This window comes from Cynara cardunculus, unplaced genomic scaffold (assembly GCF_001531365.2).
Source record: "Cynara cardunculus var. scolymus isolate 2C unplaced genomic scaffold, CcrdV1 Un_Scaffold_2889, whole genome shotgun sequence".
In the NCBI taxonomy this organism is placed as follows: domain Eukaryota; kingdom Viridiplantae; phylum Streptophyta; class Magnoliopsida; order Asterales; family Asteraceae; genus Cynara; species Cynara cardunculus.
Genome location: NW_020201263.1, coordinates 52,777 through 69,971, shown reverse-complemented (window position 1 = coordinate 69,971; position 17,195 = coordinate 52,777). Strand labels below are relative to the sequence as shown.

The window sequence follows — 17,195 nt, the reverse complement described above, 5'->3', positions numbered from 1 at the left end:
TCTATGGCACCTTGTAGGCACAAGAACAAGAGGTGAAGAAGAACAAGGTCTCCCTGGGTGAACCTCTAGCTCTTGTCTCTGACTCAAAAGAGACTGGATCTATTCAACCATCTAGAGAAAGAAGGTCGAGAGAGGATAAAAGTAGAAGGAAGAAAGCTCTAGTTACGGAGAGCGATAATGAAGACAGAGCCTCAAGCTCTGAAGATGATGACATCAGTGCTTTCGCACAATCCTTAGCTCTTATCACCAAGGAATTTCAAAGAAAGTTTGGTAAGCGGGTTTTCAATAAGAGAGGAAGTAGAAGTGATAGAGTGAAAGACAGAGGATTCGAGCCAAGGAACCCTCCTTCTCAATTGATCAAGAAGAAGGAAGAACAGCCTGACAAGAAGAAGCATGCAGTTCGATGCTTCAGATGCGGAAGAATGGACCACTACTCAAAGGAGTGCAAAGGCCCTCTGGTTAAAGACGAGTTGTACTACAAAAAAAGTATAAGTACAACCGGCTCTAGAGGATTCTCATGGCCGAACAAGAGTACTAGGTCTCTAACTCAACATCAGATGAAGAGGAGCAAGCCCACTTCTGCGGCATAGATGTTAATCACGACACAGAAGAGTCTGGATCTGGCTCCGGCTCCGACTCTCAGGTATGCTCTACTTCTGGTTATTCCCACTCTGAACTGGAGCAAAGCATATATGTCCTAACCCAAGATTTTGCAAAACTACAAAAAAAAAAAAAAAAAAAACTCTGACAAAAAAGCAAAAAGAAAAGCTTTGGAAAAGGAAAAGAATTTCTTTGAACGTGAAACAGAAATTTTGTCTGTAGAAAAAGAGGAGCTTTCTGTGGAGAAAGATAAAATTTTTAAAATCAAACTCTCCACAGAGAACAATTTAAAAACAGAGTACTCAGAGCTGAAAAGGGCTATACAAAAGAAAGACAAGGAAATAATAGAAAAAGAACGTGATAGATTAAACTCTTTAGCCTTGAAACCTGATATTCCGGTTCTGCTTAAAACATCACCATTTAAAAGAGTCAAACTTGAATGTGGGGCCAGAGCAAGAAAGCTCAAGTTTGAAAACATCTCTTATTTTTCTAAAAGTTTGTCTCCAGTTGATTTAAACGGCATACAGAAGACAAAAAAAATTTAGTTTTGGTACTCACAATCCTGAACCTTTAAAATCAAATGATGTTGAAATCAAAATTGAACCAGAAGCGACCAAGAGTGCATCAAAAGATGATCTTTTCAAAACTCTGGATCCAAAGTTGATGGATAAATTCACAGAGAAGATGAGACAAGTTTTTGAGCAAGATCTGCTCGAGGTCTTGAATCATCCCTTTGTATCTTATTTAAACAATCCAGGTAATAATTCCACAGAAACTTTTGCAAGTTCCTCATCGAGGAAACAGAAGGACGAAGGCATTGATACTTGTCTACAAAAATCTCATGATCTCAATGAAACCTCTGTATCTCATTTAAACAATCCAAGGAATAATTCCACATAAACTTTTGCAAGTTCCTCATCGACGCAACAGAAGGACAAAGGCGTTGATACTTGTCTACGAAGATCTCATGATCTCAATGAAACCTCCACCACTCAAAATCCACAAAGAGATTTTCTTGACTCTGACTCTGAATCAGAGGTAGACTCGAGTGCAGAGCAGATTGAGCTGGGGATAGTAAAGCCAAGACCAGAAGTTCACAAACTTCTAAGTGGAATCTCAAATAAATATGTTTCAGCAATAAAGCAGAGGAAAAAGATTCCCATATGTCGTGACTTCGTGGACATGTGTTTAAAAGCCAAGTCTTCTCTTGAGCTTGAGAAGAAAAGCAACGCTAAGGAACCCAAATCTACCACATCTGCAACTAGATTTCCAAAGTCTAGATTTCAAAAGCCAATAGAGTTCACTCCGAAACAGAAAGGAAAGTTTACTTATAATTCTAAATTCAATTCCTCTATTTCGGAGAGGCCTCTGAAGGCCAAAGGAGTTAAAGGGAAGAAAGGCAAGCCAAAGAAGATAAAAGACCAATTTCAATAAACAATGGAATATAGATAGAGAGTTCATTAGAACAAACAATGCTATGAACGATTGTAGTAATAGAAAGTTTTATGAATCTAATGAATCTTTTTGCCATAAAAAATGTGTTCATACTTGCAAATGTCTTTCTCTGCTGCGACAATTAAAGCATCATCTTTCTAGTCCCAAATGCATTCTTTCTGGGTCATCTAACTCTAAAAAGACCCAGAAGAAGCGGAGTCCTAAGGCCAAAACTAGCAAGCCAGACATCAAGTCTGGAAAAGCAGGTGCTGAGGCAGACCCTTCCCCAAAACCAAAAGTCGAGACTCCAAAGTCTAATCATCGAGGACCCATCATGAAATGGGTACCTAAATCCCTATAATTTGTTTTGAAGAAGCCGCATTAGACATCTGGTACCTTGACTCCGCATGCTCAAGACACATTCCCAGCAACAAAAAGTTGTTCTCCTCATTCAAAGACAAAACTGGAGGAAGGGTGACTTTCGGGGATAATATGCAAGGGCAAATCAAATGCTACGGTGATCTTCATCAAGGTAAGGCTTCTGTCTCAAGAGTTGCTTATGAGCATAACCTTCTGAGCATAATTCAACTCTGATTCTGGCTATAACGTCAAGTTCCAGAAGGAATCTTGTTTAATATTGTCAAAATCAGGTCAAGAGTTGCTAAGAGACAATCGTAAGGGTAATCTGTACCTTAAGAACTTCTTACCTAAAGATAACTCAGAGACTCTCTGTCTCATATCTCGTAAATGTGAAGAAGCATGGCACTGGCATCACAGGTTGTCTCATTTAAATTTTCCAAATATAGAAAAGCTTGTGAAAAACAAATTGGTTGACGGACTACCAGTTATGAAGTTCGAGAAGGACCATCTATGTCCCGCTTGCGAAATGGGAAAACTCAAAAGAGCATCCCATAAGGCTAAGACAGACATGTCTTGTATCAGACCTCTGCGTCAGACATGTAAGTCTAATTGTTTTGTAAAGGGTCAACTATGTAGAAAATAAGTTGGTCTTAGGACTAGAAATGTTAAGAAAAATCCATGTTGAGACTAATATTGAATTAGGCAATTGATGAGGGGTTATATTTGATAAGTGGGAATTGTTATACTAACTATTTAAACCCCTTAATTTCAGTCAAATAGCCCTCATTTGCATCTTATATTTCTCTCTCTAGACCTAAAATTATCTCTTCACATAAACCCTAAATTTGTTTATAACCTTCTCATGCATCTAGTAATTTGGTGATATTTTGAAAATTTGAAGCTAATCAATTGAAGAGAATGTAAAAAATCAAGGTATGAATCTATAAATTTAAAGTTTGTGGTCTAAATTGTTGATTTGTATTAAAGTTGGGAAGGTTCATGTTAGGGTTCATAAGGTTTTGATTAGTAAGTTAAACCTTTGTTAAATGATATTATTTTTATGTTATTGTTAGTTAAAGAAGTTAAAAATTAAGTTTTAATCATTTATTTTCAATATGGTAAAGCTAGATAGTTGATTCTTGATGGTTTTAGTGTCAAATTTATATAAAAGGGACTGTTTTGAGTTGTGCATAAGAATCATAGTACTTCTAGTTGTTTAATAATTCATATAAAAATCACTAGTTGATCTGATTGAGGTGTGCCATATATTGTTGGAAAAGTATATGTGTCTACTATAACTTTGTAGTTTATGTCCAGACCTGATTTTCTTCCATAATGCTCAAAACAGTAGTTTTTGTATCTGGTCTGTGCAAAAAGGGGATTTGCACATTGTTTTTAGAAAATTCATATAAAATAGGTTTTTGATCCAAATGGAATGAATCCAAATATATAGGAACCCTAAGTAATAGGCTTCCAACTTTTGTCAGACATTAATACCTGAATGCATCTCTAAGTATGATAAAAATAATCAAAATCAAGTTGGTTCAAAGATGTCAGGTGTAGGGGATTTAGTAGCATTATTTTTGCTTGTACGTTGTGCTTTAAGGATTCTAACACCCGTAGATCTTGTACCAATCAGTCACAATCATGTGTAAACTTATTCACGACCAATCTTAGAATAAGAAAGGAGCATTAACAAGGGATAAGAGCTACATGCTTACTACATCGATTACCGTCTAAGGTACAGATATCCGATTCTTGTGAGTTTTCTTAATCACTAGTCCCTTATAGAGATAATATCGTATCTCATTACCATCTCGGCATCTAACACTTATATATAATTATAGTTTCTTATTTTCATTTCATGAAATCAAATTGGGACATTTTGAGTTTGATAGCTCCTTTAACTATTGGTGTCCGATATGTCAATGAACATAAATCTTATTTAAAGCTATTAGTAGTGTTTTGTCTTTGATATGACCATTGTTGACTACTTGAGTTGAACCACTTTTGAATTTGATTCTTTTAGTATTGAACCTTTATCGGATTTGAATCGTTTTCAGAATTCTATTTTGACATGTAGTAGTTAATAGTTTCATATTTTGTGGGATTACCCTTTTCACATTGAATCGACATGTTTTTTGATAATTTGAGCATTTTGTGCTTTAAGGCACGACATCGAGGGCAATGATATTGTGACGCCTCCATGGCGACTATAAATTATCATGACGTCTTCGCTATTATACCCCAACGTCAATAAGTGGGTTTGACCTGGTACCGGCCAATTTGAAGGTGAATGGGTCGATTATAGGAACCGTTATTGAGAGTCGTACTGTTTTCAGGAGCCGATTATCGGAAGAGAACTGAGTGTATTGCCCTACACTCATTTTCCATTGTTCGAGTGATCAATACAACCCTCGAACCTAATCATAATTTTCTTATTTATTCTCAATTATTGACTTGATGATATTATTTTACTTCTTTCAGTATGGACATTTCATGTCAACTATTAATCGATCACTATATGTTTCGGTTTTCGGATTCCTTATAACTATTATCTTTTATTAACCCGATTATATACTTGCGATCTTGTTATTTTAATTATTCGCTCACTGAGCATTTGGCTCGGCCGAGGCTTGTTTTGTCCTCGGTAGGTACAAGATCATAAATGGGATTATCACGGGACTGAAAACGATGGAATATGACTATTTTGAAGACGACCTTAGATAGTATAGTAGTTTTTGTTTCTATATATATCATAATTATATTCATGTCGGCTTAACTTTTAGTCTATCACACCTTTATTTTGATGATTATTCATAGTAGCTCTGGTTTTTCTAGTGTATGCTAGCTATTTATCTTGTTATGTTTTCCTTCGTAACACACCATCCTCCAACCACACAAGACAGGGTGTTACATAGAGGCTGTGAGGTTTGACGATTCTGGAACTCATCTCTAGAACGAAGATCAAATCTAGAACTTGTCTCCAAAACAAAGATCATGCGACTGAAAACGGACTAAAACCAAATGAAAATGAAAAGTCTTGCCCGACAAGTAAGGATGACGACCCTTACCCAAACAAGCGTTTACCCAATAAATTGTTGCATTCAATATGTTTTGATATACTAAAATCTTACACACCAAAAAAGATCATAGTGTTTACTCGTATCTATAAACGCTTACCCGGCAAGCAATTGGGTAAACAACCCCTTAATCAAGTTATTGGTTGTTGTGATCTTAGATATCTAACCATTCGGATAAAGCATTTGGTTTCAACATTAGATTATTTTTAATGGTTGATACTTTTATCTTACTTCAACTACTACCAGCAACAATGACATCATCACAAAACAAAGCACGATAAGCATTCATTTAGCTAGGATAGATCCAACCAAACAAACAGACATCCTAAACATTCACAAAACCATCATCCATCCATCCACAAATCCTAACAAGTTCATCGCATCATATAGGAAGAGGAAGGAAAGTGAGGAAACCTATGCACAAACTGAAAGGCCATTTAACAGAAGAACATGGAGTTGCACACATTCTCCTGCAGTTTCGGCAGCTGAACAAACGGCACAGCACCAGCCGATGTAACCCCGGTACCACCATGGCTCGAGGATGTCTCAGAATGGTCTTCATACTTGATGAATTGAGACACCTGAGTAGCTGCTAAATGAGCATAGCAAATTGGAGCCACTGCAACACCACAAACAAACAAACATTTAAAATAATCATAACACTGCAAAAAGAAATTTGCCAAAAAGTTACAACTACGTACCAACAGAAATGGCGGTCGTGCTTCTCTGGTATCTGTAAATAATAATTCAAAATACAGAAATTTAGATTCCATAAACTTCACAAAGAAAGAAAAAGAAAAGCGAGCAGCAACGTACACATAGGAGAGAGAGTGCACAAGCTCCTGGAGATCATCAGCCGAGAACCCAATCTCGTCATAGAGAATATGGTAATGTGTGGGCCTTGTCGTCCCCTGTTATACATTTCTTTTCAGTTCCAAACTTAATAAAATCGATAAATATAGAACGGAGGGGAAGTTGTTTTCGACACTTACTATCATCCCAGCATGTGCACACATGTAGAAATCATTGTTACGAGGATGACAAACCTTGTTATCAATCACCGTTCCTGTTTAACACAAAACAAACAATGTCATATGTTTAAAACCACAACAGAAGCTCCGTTTAAATCGTTTCTCTATGTACCAGGTTGCACGTTATCTGGAGATCCTGGCTGGAAAAACTTGGTATGGTGATTCTTTTGAGCAATTATCACAAGAAATTTCGGGCACCACTTCTCATCAAGAAACTTGCAAGCCTGCGTCAATTTATAAAAATTAAATAAAGAAAAGTCCCATCTTGTGCAAGAAAATGAGTAAACAAACCTCGATAATTTGGTCCAATTCGATGTTTAGGACTTGGTTGAACTGAGATTCACTCACACCATCCCTACAAACCAACATAACACAAATATTTAACTTCAGCCATATATAAATATCTGGGCCCATGACCCTTTGGTAAGTTACCTGAAGATAATAATCTGGTCTGGCTTTCGTTTAGCTGAGCTCACATAAAAGTCAAGGAGAAGCTCCCTGCAAGAAACCATATATTTATTTGTCAACACAACATAATCACATCATAAACTTGTATCTTCTTCTAACAAGAGATGGGAATTCCACCTCATTATCCCTTCGTCCTCGGTATCCGAAACTTTCTTAAACAGGTTGTCTATCATCTCCACTTTTGGAGACTGAGCACGCACAGAAGCTCTATAACGTGAGATCAATGGCCAATGTCGCGAGCTAACAACCTGTGTATGCATCATCATTGTAGCCATGTTACGATTCTCCATTTTAATTAAAAAAAACATATTTGACCGTCAAAAGTTACCGCAGCAATAGAGGGGATATCAGATTGGCCCGGCGACCCATGTGAGACATCCATTCCAAGAATTATTGTGGGAGCCTTGGATACAAGTGGGATAGAAGGCGAATGCTCAACGGCTAACATAGAGTTCAGTCCTCCAAGCTGCATGCACGCAAAAAAGGTTTCAAATCTGAATTTATTTTCATGGGTGTTAATCTTGAGAACATGAACTCACCTTGGCATTGATCTTAAGAAGAACATTTGTTAGATACTGGTCGTTCACTCTCATGGGTGCAATGCATTGAGTCACGATTCCATATTCTGCAAGATTCTTCCTCTTCCAAGGACCTTCAAAGAACATTTTGTCAAGATTCTTACTGTTGCCATGTGGAAGACGGCTTTAACAAATATGAAATTGTCGAATTCCAAAGCAATTTAAAAGTAAATATCAAAAATTTGCATAAAAAGTAGCAGACCATAAAGATCCGAGTTCTTCCTCTCCGGTAACAAGCAAAGTAAAAACTGCGGGGCGCCAGGAAGTTTTGACTGTATATTTTCAAACATTTTCTCAACTCTAACCAGCGGTGGGGCCCTCCTATTTTGAGGACTTTCCTCGAATACATCAAAAGGCTCGTCAATTTTCTACACAATGGAGGAAGGTAACATGACAGTTATTTCAAAGGTATTCATTGAACAAACAAAAAAGATGTAAAGCAAGAGATCAAAAAAAAAAAAATCACAACATACAATTCCCTTCAAGCCTCCACACTTGATCAAATCCCTCACAAGATTGCGGATGTCACATCGAGCTGAGAAGTTAACAACTGCCCATCGTTCGATTTTCGTGGGGTCCACAAGTTTCTAAATGATCAAATGGAAACCTTTTTCATAAGTCACGAGGGATTTTTAGCAAGATTACGAAAATATTAAAGAAGAACCAACATAAGCACCTTGTTATTAAAATTCCACCGACCATTCCTTGGGAAGAAGTCTTCGCCGTTCCCCACTTTTAACTGTGAAAACATACATCAAACTAAGCATAAACAAAAATTAAAATATACAATCTGTCAAACCAATTAAAAAATGTACCCTCGGTGCTGGAAGAACACGCCCCTCAACTTGTGTGAAGTTGTTGTTTATTGAAATGCCACAAGATTTCAACAATGGCTCAGCATCATAATTATTAAGTTTTAGTGCCTGAAGAAACAATACACAGAGCAAGATTAAGAATCTCACCTTCACAATTGGATAAAAACTACTTATAAGTTTAGAAGCAATACATCGCTCAGAACCCTCATTCTTTCTTGTGGCTTTTGTCGTGATTTCTCCACCAAAGAGGATCGTTGAAGCGTATTGAGTGCTTTAGTATAACGTTGTAACGAGACCAAAGAACAAAGCTACAAGTAACCGACCATGGTAAGAACAGATTCAGGAAGAAAAAAAACAACCATCACTCTCAACCGAATGAAGTCCCATTGTTCTACCTCGATGGGGAAGAAAGTTGGCTTTTTTGGCTTCCCAACATTGATGCATGGCAGATCACCAGAATAACGCAGCTCAATTTTGCGATAATTCACAAAGTAATCATAAACAGTAATTTCCAGTGTCTCGAATTTACCACTGTCATCTTTGGACTTTTGCCTCAACGAGAACCTACAAAAAGTGCACTTGCTATCATGTTTTTGCACCACCAAATAATACACACAGAAAGGGAAAAACATACAGCTGCTCGTTGCAGGGCTTCTCACTCAAACCAGTTATCTTATACTCGGTATTAGTCGGGCTCGTCTTCACCCTAAGGTTCTTTAGGGTGCGCTTCGCCTGATGACATTGGACAAACTTAAAGTGAGAAAATGCAATACAGCACATCGAGAAATGATACTGGAACTGGTCATTACCTTTGCCCAGTCAACTGAATAGGGATCTTTCACATTTTGGTTGGCAATAAGAAAATCGACCACTGGCCCAGGTTGGATGATCATGGTAGTAGATACATCTGGTAATTGTAATGCACGATTACTGAGCAATCACAGCTTAGATTATAATTAACGTGTGTAAAAGTGGAGCAGTTTGTCAAACTTTACCAATGTTAAGGGATAGACCACCCTGAGATGTACGGAAACTAGAATGGAATCCTCGACATCCAAGAACACCACCTCCTACATCAGCAAAATTCTTCACATCGTTGTGGAAGAACGATTGACGAACAAGCAGGCAGCCCCTGGTGTTAGGTTAGAGATTTTGGAAAAACTTAGATGATCGAATCAAATATCTTCACATGTCTCACAAAAACTGCAACACTTTCTTTTCCAGGTTATAATTACTTATTGCTCATCAACATCATTAGATATAAGTTGAATGTATGCACTGATTTAGGCCAACAAGATTCCTTTGTTAGTTTTTATTAGCTGGTATTCTAAATATTATACAAACATTCGAACAGTTGAACAATGTGCCAAATCAAACTTTGCAACTTACTGTTTTGCTGCATGTTGCCTTAAGATGATGTCAAGCACCCTTAAGGCTTCTTGAGAGTTCTCTGATTCCTGACCTCGTAATGCCTGTGCAATTGCCTGCATCGGTATTTTAGCTGCAAAACTCAACTCCACTTTAAAAGTTTTGGATTGATATGAACGGCGAATCCTTTTCTTGTCTGTGTCATTAGGACTCCCATGAGGCGGGCTTGCATTTCCATTGTTTCTAAAAGTTCAAAATTCATAAGAGTTGAACCAATTATTTATCGTGGAACCATAAATTTATGCACTACATACCTATTTGAAGTGACATTCTCAAGAACAACAGTGAACTCAAGTTTGTTTCTTGGAAGTGCACCAACAGTAAACAAGCTCTTCTCTCCATCATATGCGAATTCTTTTCCAGCTAGTTCAGAGTCATAGGTTTCATGAACTCTATCAAGCACTTTCCGTCCTACACCCTTTCCATCTAAAGGACGACCATCCTCATAGAAAAGGGCAACCTGTTGGGTAAAATTACAGCTTAAAAGAATCCTCAAACCAAGAAAATATTCATCAACTTTTCTTAACTCCATTTAACACTTATTAAAGAATGAGGAGCATACACTGTAGTGAAAGAAGTGTCCATCAACATTAGAGACATTCACTTTAAAGTGATTGGTCAAGAGCTGGACTTTATTCCCTTTGGTAGCCAAGCCCCGTCTGGCCATGGGGACCCTCATGACCTTTTTCTTTTCAATCTCTGCTTTGATCGGAACAACATCTTGAGGAACCGGTGGAGGAGGCGGCAGAGCATCGTCTGTTACCACATTACTGCCGTTTTCATGTGAATCCATATTCGAATCCTAGAAAATGAAAACACCAGCACAATTTAGAAATCTAAATTGCAATTCAACATAATCGAAGATAATTCAACTAAGAATTAACAATTCAGAATTTGGATCAGGGTCATCAAAATTGCAATACTTTTTATGAAACTACATGATTCGAAACTGAATAATAAAAACATTTGGTATAACACAAAAACCTCAAACAAAAGCAGTTCCAATTCAAAGGCTTTTGCTTTCTGTTTTTTCCTTTTCATTTTTTAAGAAGTCAAAACCAGACATAGAACACCAAATTTTGAGAGTGGTTAATAAAAAAATCTTAAACTTGATTCAAGAAGACATGATGGAACTTTAACTCCAAAACAGAAAAAATGTCCATCAAGTTCTAATAGCCCAAATTCCTGCAAAAATGCTAAGCCCAAACTAAATAAGCCATATCTAACACCCTTCAATACAAGCAACAAATAACAGGAGAATAAGCGAAAAATGTTTGGTATTTTTGTATAACCAAGAAATCAATATAAACGTACTTCTAAGAGCATCACCAACCTTGACGCCAAAAAGAACACCAAAAACACTAAAAATAATAAACATTTAAACTCCAACCACACTCTAAAGACACTAAATTTGTGGGCTATATGAAAATGATCACCAAATCTGTGGGTCTAGGCTTTTGCCGATTGAAGATTTACACGGCATTATTGCCATTCAATTTGAAGACCCAACAACCGGATTTTTGCATTGGTTTCGAAAGGAATCACATGGTCTTAACCCAAAATTCACAAACCCTTTTGAAAATCAACAGAAAGCACAATATAAACCAGTAAATGCTTGATGTTTCTTTTAAAACCAAACATAAATGTAAATATACTTCTGATAAGTCCACCAATTTCCTCCAAAAAAAGGATAAAACAGCATAAGACTATATAAATCAAGAGACAATGGCAAAATAAACTAGAATACGTTTGGAACTTCCATAGAACTAAGAACATGAACATAAAAACGTACTACTAATCCACCAAATTCCTGTAAAAATGAAAACATGCACATAACAAAGGTAAAAAAATAAAAACTGCAAAACCCCTTTTTAGAATTCAAAAAATGATGGCAAATTGTACTTGGAACAGTTGTACCACCAAACCCTTAAGAAATGATGGCATACATAAAGTATGATCTATAGATCTAGACAACCCCCCCCCCCTCTTTCAAAGATCAACAAGTAGCAGCAAAATAAACCAATTAACTACTTGGTACTTTTATAAGATCAAGTACAACATAAATGTACTTCTAATCCAGTAAATCTTCCAGAAAGGAAATACAAGGCCCAAGATCTGAAAACCCCTTTCGATGCTGTAAAATTCCCTCTATGAACAGGGTTTTGTTTAGCAACACTCGAATAAACTAAAAATTGCAGAACCCAGAACTGAAAAACGGTCGCTAAATCCTTCAAAGATAAAACTTTAGTAAAAATCCCGTCTAGTCATATAACATTCATGCATGAGGAAATCAACACTCGTTGATCAAAAATACTAATCCTCCACATAGCTAAATCCCATTATACCTGAACCTTAGAGAAACCCTTGTTAAGAAAACAAGATCACCAGCCAAAACCCTAAGAACACAACAATCAAAGAACAAGGATATGAGTAAGCACGAATAAAGGGTCGACGAAACCCTAGAAATTACAAAAGCAGCCGAAAATCCCCAAAAACAAGCCACATTTTACCGATCTTAACAAAACAATGAAACAAAAAGACCAATTTGGAGACTACCATTGAACACCGCTTCATGAAAGAGTTAAATAGGGCAAAGATTCACAAGGAAACCCCATGATCGTTACAAAAATTCGCTCAAATACCCAAAAGAAAAACACCAACTTTGCACATATTCCGAGGCTTTAAAATAAACCCCCAAAACAAGATTATATAATATATTTCAAAATAGATTCGGGAAGGAGGAAAACAGGGTAAACATTCACAAGAAACTCTCGAATTCTTTTGTAAAATTAGCTAGAATACCCTGAAAAAAACACCAACATTGCACCCGATTTCAACGTATAAAGAAAAAACCCAAATAAGAAACAGTTGATGTGATCAAACAAGGTAAGAGTTTTCAAGAACACAGCAAAAATAACACAAAAAAATCTCACCGAAATAACGCCAGGAGAGGCGAAGAGAGGAGTTAAAACCCTAGAAAGAAAGTGAAAATGATGGTAGAGAAGAGTGGAGTATATATTGGGAGAGTAAGTTGCTTTGGCAATTGTGACGTTTTAGCAAACACACCCATTTCTTTCCACGCGCCCCCTTCATCGTTATGACGACAAAATAAAAGCATTATTTCCATACGTTTGCAAGATATTATTGCGATGATTTCATGCTTTCTATGGATGAAAATTACTATGAAAATCATATTTATATGATTCATTTTATTGGATTAACAAATCTACCTTAAAATGAATCATCTTTGTTTAAGGAAAAATGTTTTATGCTTATAACATTTATACTATATTATAAAGCATTTGATAAAAACTTTTAAAAACTATTTTTTTAATGAAATACTATTTATTAATGCATATTACTTAAAATTCAAAAGTTCAAGTAATTTTACGTAAGTACAATTTATTAAAACTCCATTTTTAAATTCGTATAACTAACTACAGATAAACATAATCAAATACAGGATAAACATCTATTTTAAACATAGAAAATCTAAAATATAATTAAGATAATCATTGAGTTCTAACAGAATATTTAATTATTATATTTATAAAATATTATATTATTAAACCAAAAATAAATTATTTTGTTATTAAATCTAAATTGAATTATAATAAAAATTGAATTAAAGAACTTATACCAAAGAAACGAGAACTTGATACTAATATCGATTTTTTTTCAAAATTTAATGCTATCTTCAAATTTATATTTCATTCAAAAATAAAAACATTATCAATTTCTCAAAACCACATAAAATCGTATTGCATCAATAGAGATAGAAAATAAAAATTAAACATTAAAATCAAGATTTATCTCGTTACATTGTACGAGTACCCTTCTAATTTATTATAAACAATGTTGTAGTATTTAAAACTAAGAAATTAATTATTGTAATTTAAAAAAATCTAAAATTTCGATATTTTTTTATCATGAAAAAACGATATTAAATTTGTTGAGGATATTAATACCATTTAATAGTCATGAAAACATTTTATATTTTTTAAGAAAATAAAAAAAAATGATACAGTTAATCATCCTTGCATTCACAACCCATATTGTTCAAGTATTTGATAATAACTAGAAGGATACTCGCGTAATGTAATAAGATAAATCTTCATTTTAATGTTCAGTTTATATTCTTTGTCTCTATCGATATAATACGATTTTATGTGGTGTTGAGAAAACGATAATGTTTTTATTTTTGAATTAAGTATAAATTTGAAGATAACATAAAAAAATTTAAAAAATAAAATCGATATTAGTATCAAATTAACTATTTAATAGTTCTCATTTTTTTTGGTGTAACTTCTTTAATTCAATTTTTTATTATAATTTAATTTAGGTCTAATAACAAAGTAATTTATTTTTGGTTTAATAATATAATTTTTATTAAAGATAATAATTAAACATTATGTTATAAACTCAATGATTATTTTAATTATATTTTATATTTTCTATATTTAAAATAGATGTTTATCTTGTATTTGATTATGTTTATCTGCAGTTAGTTACACGAATTTAAATTGTAGCTTTAATAAGTTGTACTTACGTAAAATCACTTGTAATCTTGAATTTAAGTAATATGCATCAATAAAAAATATTATATGCATAAAAAATGGTTTTCAAGAGTTTTTGTCAAATGATTTATAATATAGACTAAGTTTTGAGAGTTTATTTTAAGGGCATTTGTGGTGTAATTTAGTGTTAAAACATAAACCTATTATTGTATATATGTTCTGTGCATTTTCTTAAATTGCAAACTCTATCACATATATCTCAAACCACTTGCAGTAGATTGATGAGTTTGTCCCAAAAGTTATATTTGAACTTGTACTTGTTCATTAGTATGATTGCTGGTATGTGAAAGATGGAAAGGATGTTAGGGTGTGTTTGGTATACTGGACAAGGACAGGACAGGACAGGAATCCATGTCTCATGTTTGGCATGAATTTTATGTGGAACAGAGTGGAACAAGCCTGTTCTACCCCTATCCCATGGAACAGGGTGAAACAAGATGGAACAAACTTATATTTTACCAATATAACCTCAAAATAAAACTTAATTTTCTTCTAAAACATCAAATAGATCTCTCTTTTATATTTTATTCATTCTTTAAATTTTATTTATTGTATTTTATGTTTTTTAAACTTTCATTTTATTGTCCTCAAAATATTATTTTTATACGGTTTCTATATCTTTATTAATTTATGTAATTTATTATATATTAATAATAAAAAATAATGTAGAAAAAAGATAAAAATAAAAATAGAAAACCACATAAACTTTTTATTTGGTGTCATTTTAATTGTTTTGACAAAAACTTCAAATGATATATTTTGTTATAAAAAATAATTATTCTATTGTAATTTAATAAATTACATAAATTGTTTTCTTGATTTTATCACCGTCAAACGTATGCGTAAGGTTCACACATGCAATTTGTTGTTTTCGATGAGTTTTGGATGTTTTCTCTTGATTAGAGTAGTAAATATTCGATTTTGATCTTACATGAGTGACTATACATGTGATAGGTGAATTCTTTTGTTTTCTGGAAACCAAGTTTTGTGAATGTGATAATACTATATGGGATCACTAGCCAAATTGTTTTCTTGATGCTTATATTTTATTTACTATTTGATATTTAATCTATTTTAACTGATTGTCCGCTTGTTGGTAGTAGTTTTTTCTTCTTAATATGGAATGCATATTGATTTGCTTTGATAATAAATTCTTGATGCTTATATCAGTTGATTATGAAATCATGTATTTTTGCAAGTAGTAGTGGTTTGATGTAAGTTATTCTTTGCACACCGTATTTGTTAACATTTATATTGATTATTTAGTGGAAAAAACACTAAACAACTCACTGGGGGTAAATTGGTCATTTTAACCAGTTATGTCCAGTTCTGTCATGTCTTACCAAACGCTGAACATCTGTTCTGTTCTGTTCCATCTTGTCCTGTCTGCGTACCAAACGCACCCTTAAGGATCACGTCATCTTCTTTGAGTTTTTGCCACAAAGATTGAGACGCATTTCGAGACGTGACATTTTGTTGTTGAAATTAGTTGTTTTTTTGTAATTGAGTGTGTCTCATTCCACTTATTGATTAGTTTGGGAATTACATGATAATGAATATTCCCGATTTCCTTTTCGAGGCGCTCTGTGGTTCTTGAGGGTTTCTAGTTAACAATATCTCTCTGAAGATGGTGATTGATGTATCATCTCAAATATTCGCTTGTACCTTAATATTCGGTTTTTACATATTTGTTTTTGTTTTTTTTCGAACATATCTTATGGTGTCGAGTCCTTCTGATTCTACAATGTTGTAATAATGAAAAATATATTATTTTTAAGACGATGAATTATGTTCATAATCATTATTTTATGCATGAAATTTCATTATCATAACAATTTTTGATTTTTGCATGTTTATAAGATATTTGTTGATAATATTTCATCAGTATTTCAATTTTTTAAAATAAATCACTCAATCTATTTGTTATAACCGGGTTTCACATAACCTGGATTGAGGTAAATTATACATACTTACTATGTGGATTACGTGAAATATGCATACATGAACTATATATATGCGAACATGATATTGTGTATGCATATATGTGAAAGGATGTCATGACATATATGATTTATGCATGTATGCATGTGGTATGAAGCATACATAAAGTGGTGCATATTTGTGATAAATTATTTAGGTGGACATTATTTTATTATTTAAAAGCTTATATCTTCATGGTTAAGAAACCATAAATTTTATAATGCAAAATCCACCGCCCAAAGAATATTTCTATTGGACAAAGCTACACCGCCTATGAGTTTTGTATTATTAAAATCCTCCACCGCCTAGGTGAGGATATTTAAAGAAGAGTTTGGATAAGGTTATCCTTATCACTATCATTCTTTTAGAAAAGAACATGTGTGTGAGTTAAGGTGTTTTGAAGATTCCGTGTTAAGAATAAAGCTTTTGTTGTGTGATCATCATCAAGAAATCTGTTTGATAAGGTAAGTAGCTTTGAAACTGATTTCTTTATGTATTTGTGGCTTAACTATTGAATCTAGATTTCGAAGATGTTATACTGTTTTGAACAGCATATAAGCTGTTACTGTTTCGAATATGTTTCTGGGTAAAAAGGATGCAGATTAATGTTTTAAACAGTTTGGTTTATGATTCTGTTTTTGAGGATCTAAGTGAGTTTTAAACTACCGTTGAGTATAAACTGTGAGTTTTTAAACTACCGTTAATTATAAGTTGGGAGTCTTATAAATTCTGTTGATTATATATTATGGGTTTTGATGTTGGTTTTGAAGAAAAGACGGTAAAACTATTTTGATAGTTTTAAAGGTGTTACTGTTATTGTTGGAAAGATAAAGAAGAGTTT

At 34.1% G+C, this 17,195-nt stretch overlaps 1 protein-coding gene across 1 annotated transcript; it reads right to left on the bottom strand.

Moving 5' to 3' along the window:
* Nucleotides 1–5,736: 5,736 nt before the first annotated feature.
* Nucleotides 5,737–12,723, bottom strand: LOC112503342 (protein argonaute 4-like). Its single transcript, XM_025107401.1, has 23 exons — nt 12,143–12,723; nt 10,360–10,599; nt 10,052–10,257; nt 9,759–9,980; nt 9,365–9,501; nt 9,179–9,276; nt 9,004–9,101; nt 8,765–8,933; nt 8,561–8,677; nt 8,370–8,477; nt 8,231–8,293; nt 8,028–8,141; nt 7,757–7,922; nt 7,516–7,628; nt 7,305–7,442; nt 7,094–7,224; nt 6,941–7,006; nt 6,800–6,863; nt 6,621–6,732; nt 6,470–6,543; nt 6,294–6,388; nt 6,179–6,210; nt 5,737–6,096 (listed from the first exon to the last, which is right to left on the bottom strand). Exons 2-23 carry the CDS (start codon nt 10,588–10,590, stop codon nt 5,915–5,917), a joined length of 2,736 nt encoding a protein of 911 aa, XP_024963169.1. The 5' UTR covers nt 10,591–10,599; nt 12,143–12,723; the 3' UTR covers nt 5,737–5,914.
* Between the last annotated feature and the right edge of the window lie 4,472 nt (nt 12,724–17,195).

Coding starts and splice junctions, on each gene's coding strand:
- LOC112503342 (XM_025107401.1), bottom strand. CDS start 10,590: ATGGATTCACATGAAAACGGCAGTAATGTGGTAACAGACGATGCTCTG. Junction 8,478..8,560: donor GAATGAGGGTTCTGAGCGAT/GTATTGCTTCTA, acceptor TTGTTTCTTCAG/GCACTAAAACTTAATAATTA. Junction 7,923..8,027: donor GTGGAGGCTTGAAGGGAATT/GTATGTTGTGAT, acceptor TCCATTGTGTAG/AAAATTGACGAGCCTTTTGA.